The following is a 1,596-nucleotide window of genomic DNA, read 5'->3' as shown; positions in this document are numbered from 1 at the left end:
CAGCTGGGATGGGGTGGAAGGGATGGAGGTGCACACAGGATAGAAGCTGACAAAGCTACATGTAGAGTTAGGCTTGATGATGGTGTAGAACCGGGTTTTAAGTGGGAGGAGTTGAGGTTGAGGCCAGGGTTGAGTTGTGGATGAGGGTGGGAAGAAGTGGGGTTGGGAGTGAGCTGAAGTTGAGTGGAAGCTGAGTGGAATTGGGGTTGAGGATGGGTTAGAGCAGGGAGCGGTTGAGGCTGCTTTGGACGGGGGACAGAGTTCTGGGCTGGGATAGAGCATTGCCATATCCCTCAGAGTGTTCAGAATCCGTCTGGGCCACCATTCCATGTCACCTGTCTACGAGTCTGGACAGCAGATGTTCCAGGGAGTAAAATCCATCCCCCATCCTGATTACTCCCACCCTGGCCACTCCAGTGATCTCATGCTCATCAAAATGAACAGAAAAATCCATGCCTCTCACTCAGTGAAGCCCGTCGAAATTGCTCCTGACTGTCCCGTCGAGGGGACCAGGTGCATGGTGTCTGGCTGGGGGACAACGAGCAGCAGCCACAGTAAGTGTTATGGTTCCTCCTAATCCCAGCTGTTACAGAAGGATCTCCCCACATAGCACAGGCTAACCCGAACTAGCCCAGACTAAAACTGTATTCTCCTGTCACAGCATGCCTAGAGCTTGGGCAGCAAGCTTGCACCAGCATGCCAGGCTATGCTCTCTCTTGTCCTCTGCCCATCATGACTCTCTTGCTTAATAGATAACTTCCCGAAAGTCCTCCAATGCCTGAATATTACTGTGCTCAGCAAGGAGAGGTGTGAAAAATCCTACCCAGGACAGATAGACAAGACCATGTTCTGCGCTGGTGATGAAGAGGGAAGGGACTCCTGCCAGGTAAGGACTGGATACAACCCCACTTATCCAGAAAATTACATTTATTTTACTTATGTGTGTGCACATTTATCAGTGTGTGTGTGTGTGTGTGTGTGTGTGTGTGTGTCTGCAGGTCAGAGGACAGCCCATGGAAGTTAGTTCTCTTCTTCCACGATGTGGGTTGCAGGGATAGACCTCAGGCCACCCAGCTTGGCAGCAAGCACCTTTACCATAGAGCCCCCTCTGCAGTGCATCAAGGGCCGTCCTGATTACCAGGACTTTATTAAGCACCGGAATGCTTATGTTCACAGGGCTCCTGTTCCAGGGCACTGTTCTATATGATGTTCACACAGATTGAGCCTCTGCATTTGTTTTCAGTTATCATATAGGCAATTTTGGAAAAACAGAAGTGGGGTGTGGCTTGTTATCTAAGATATGTGGGAGGCTGAGTTAGAAAGAATGAAACCAAGGGCCAGCTTAGGTTGCAAAGTAAGTCCAAGGTTGGCCTGGATGATGTACTGAGACCCTATCTCAAAATGAAAGATAAAAATGAGGCTGGGGGTTTAGTGCTAGAGCCCCTGCCTAGAATCCCTGAATGAGGCCTGGGGGCGTGGCTCAGTGGTAGAGCCCTTGCCTGAAATCCCCCAGTGAGGGCCTGTGGGCATGGCTCAGTGGTAGAGCCCTTGCCTGAAATCCCCCAGTGAGGGCCTGTGGGCGTGGCTCAGTGGTAG

General features: G+C 51.2%; 1 protein-coding gene across 1 annotated transcript in view; it reads left to right on the top strand.

Moving 5' to 3' along the window:
- The window catches only part of Klk5 (kallikrein related peptidase 5), a 9,691-nt gene that overhangs the window by 4,270 nt on the left and 3,825 nt on the right, over positions 1-1,596 (top strand). The window contains exons 3-4 of the mRNA XM_028785789.1: positions 298-554; positions 753-886. Of these exons, the coding sequence (XP_028641622.1) occupies positions 298-554; positions 753-886 (391 nt within the window). The remainder of the gene's footprint in view (positions 1-297; positions 555-752; positions 887-1,596) is intronic.

Source organism: Grammomys surdaster, unplaced genomic scaffold (genome assembly GCF_004785775.1).
Source record: "Grammomys surdaster isolate TR1022 unplaced genomic scaffold, NIH_TR_1.0 125349, whole genome shotgun sequence".
Taxonomy (NCBI): Eukaryota; Metazoa; Chordata; class Mammalia; order Rodentia; family Muridae; genus Grammomys; species Grammomys surdaster.
This window is presented reverse-complemented; position numbering and strand designations above follow the sequence as displayed.